At 46.7% G+C, this 2735-nt stretch overlaps 1 protein-coding gene and 1 pseudogene across 1 annotated transcript; one reads left to right on the top strand and one right to left on the bottom strand.

Moving 5' to 3' along the window:
• Positions 1-1031: 1031 nt before the first annotated feature.
• LOC102422336 (selenide, water dikinase 1-like) lies at positions 1032-2536 on the bottom strand. The gene is given in 3 exon segments (XM_023744542.1): positions 1032-1813; positions 1815-1926; positions 1929-2536. Coding segments are annotated over 3 exon segments (1161 nt in total). The 5' UTR covers positions 2281-2536; the 3' UTR covers positions 1032-1116.
• LOC102423846 overlaps positions 2279-2735 on the top strand; it is a 2025-nt pseudogene continuing 1568 nt past the window's right edge.

Raw genomic sequence — 2735 nt, 5'->3', positions numbered from 1 at the left:
CCTCCCCCCTCCCCCGCTGCCCAACCCCCCTCCACCTTTGACCTACCCCCTCTGCCACTGCCTAGGGCTTCAGGGGACATCAAATGAATCAATATTTTACAAAAAACTTAGAACAGGGCCTGGCTCACAGCAAGCACATAGTAAATGTTACCCATGCCTCTTGTGAATAACACAGAAAAACCAACTTCTATCCAAGGCCATGGTGTTTAGTGTTGTTAGGACAGGACTTTAGTATAAGTCCAGCAACTACTTTTTTTTTTTTATTATGCACTACCATCCACAGAACAGTCTTTATTATTGATTCTATTTAAAAATTATTTGTGTAATTATATATTGAATTGTAAATGAATATTATACATGAACCCTCCCCCCCTTTTAGAAGGCAATTTCTTGTTGCACTATAGAACATCTAATTACATTGCAAAAAGTATCCTGTTTTTGCTATTGATAAAGAATGCAGTTAATGATATTACTGTAAATATTAGGAAGGCTACAAAAAAGAAAAAAGAAAGACAATTTCCTTTTTATCTTCTAAGTGCTTTCCATGCAGAGTTAAGCACCTGCCTTAACTGAATGCATCCTGGGAAACATCCTGGGTTAAAGAGATGCTCTTGAATTAGAAGGCGAGGCTTTACAAATCAAAACTCAAAGGAATCATGCAACCTTCTATCTACTGGGATACCACTGTGTCACCAATTCCATCTTTCCAGAATACTTTTCAAGACACTTAAAAAAGATCAAATTGATGATAAATATACATGAAATGAAAGACACAAACTGCAATTTGACACTACGACTGGTAACGTCTGTGCTATGTGAAAGCACCTTTGAAAAGAGGTGTCTAAAGATTCAAAATGAATCAACAGTATTGGATAACAATATAATTCTCAACTCAGAAGCTGCCTCAAGATTAGGTGCATCTTCAGTTAATGTAACAGGAAAAAAAGGCAATGGATTTTATCTTATTAATTGCATCCATTCACAAATAGACCTCAGGTCACCAGATGTGTAGACACAATGAGATTTTGTTGTTGTTGTTTATAGTCTTTAATTGAAATGCTGATAAAGGAAATAGATCTATTTAAAAACAAAACCAAATAGCTATTTCGGTCTAGATTAAGAGGTGGCACCAGGTGTGGGATTCACATTTTGAGTGGCCACCTGTGGTGGGACTTCGATGATCCGGGGTTTGTCTATGATTCTGGCTGTACGGTTGCCCTTCTCTACGATCCCAATAATCCATGCTTGGTGACCTTCACCATATTTGGGAGACTTTATCTCTGCACAGAACCGAGCTGCTTGCTCACGTGGTAAACAGATTAGAAGGCCTCCTGATGTCTCCGGGCAGGTCCCATGCATGAGGCCAAACATGTTTCCGCAGGCCTTGCTCACAGCAGCCATCTTGGCCAGAACAGGGAGGTTGTGAATCACAAAGGACACCTCGTTCCTCTGCTGCTTAGCCAGGTTCTGTGCGTGGCCCAGAATTCCAAAGCCAGTGATGTCAGTGGCAGCGTGGGCATTGAAAGTATGCATGAGTCCAGCAGCTGTTCTGTTGAGCCTTGCCATATTCATCATCGCCTCCTGGTATGCCAACTCCACATCTTCTTGAGTGACCACTAGTTTAATTTTATTCTACTTTTCAGGAATATCCAACCACTGGTGCACAGCCACGGCCACTTGCGTCCCCAGGGGCTTGGTCAGAACCAGCACGTCCCCAGGCACTGCGTTATCTGGCACGATGAATTCATTGGGCTGGCAGACAGTTGTAGCCGCTCCTCCCAAAACAATCCAGGGGTTTAACACTGTTTGTCCCCGTTACAGACGTTCCTGCCTCCTCTGCTGCATCTTTAAAAACCTGTATAATTAGGGGCATCACTTTATCCCTTTCCCTATCGGTCATTTTATTACTGATTCCAAGGAGAATCATTCTGTGACCCCCATGGCATAGAGGTCACTGAGCACATTAGCACATGCTATCCTGCCCATCATGTAGGGGTCATCGACGATAGGATAAATGTGATCTGTGGTTTGCACCAAGGAAAGACCACCATGCCTCAAAGGAATGACACAAGTATCCATCCCAATGCCAAGCCTTGGCATAACTGCTCCCAGAAACTGCTCATCTTCTTGGAAGTGGTTTTCTTGTAAGGATTCCAGCAATTTCTGCAGGACATCTTGGGGCACTTTGCAGCCAGTGCCCTTCAGTTCAGTAAATCTTGTTAATCGGAAGCTCTTGTCCAATTCATAACTTTCCGGGTTAAAAGACTCCCGTGTAGACATGGTTCTTGGGCGTACACACCTCACAGCTGGGTTCCTCTCTTCCCTCTCTTAGTGCACTGGTTTCTTCACAAATACACCTCTGAGCCCCTAAGCCCAGGACACCAACAATGGGAGGGGACGCGGCGACGTGGGCGCACCGACCAGGCGCTCACCGTGAAACACACATGGAAGCCGCCGGAGCACGGGGCACGGAACCCCGGGACACCTTGGACTCTTCAGGCTGTTGCTTTGAAAGGCCAACCCGGCCCGGGCTCTTTGTGCGCGTGCTGCCGTGGCCGGGAGGCAGCGTGTGTCGCTGGCGGGCCATGCCCGCAATGCCTGTCCTCCGACCGACCGCAGCGACGGCGGGAAGCGCGCGCCAGCCACTGGCTCACGCGTGGAAGAGCCCTGCGGGGACCTCTTGCTAGTCTGTCTGCCCTGCGCCCGCTTGGTGCCCCCAAGGCCGAAGGCTCCCC

This window comes from Myotis lucifugus, unplaced genomic scaffold, assembly GCF_000147115.1.
Source record: "Myotis lucifugus unplaced genomic scaffold, Myoluc2.0 scaffold_471, whole genome shotgun sequence".
Classification (NCBI taxonomy): domain Eukaryota; kingdom Metazoa; phylum Chordata; class Mammalia; order Chiroptera; family Vespertilionidae; genus Myotis; species Myotis lucifugus.
This window is presented reverse-complemented; position numbering and strand designations above follow the sequence as displayed.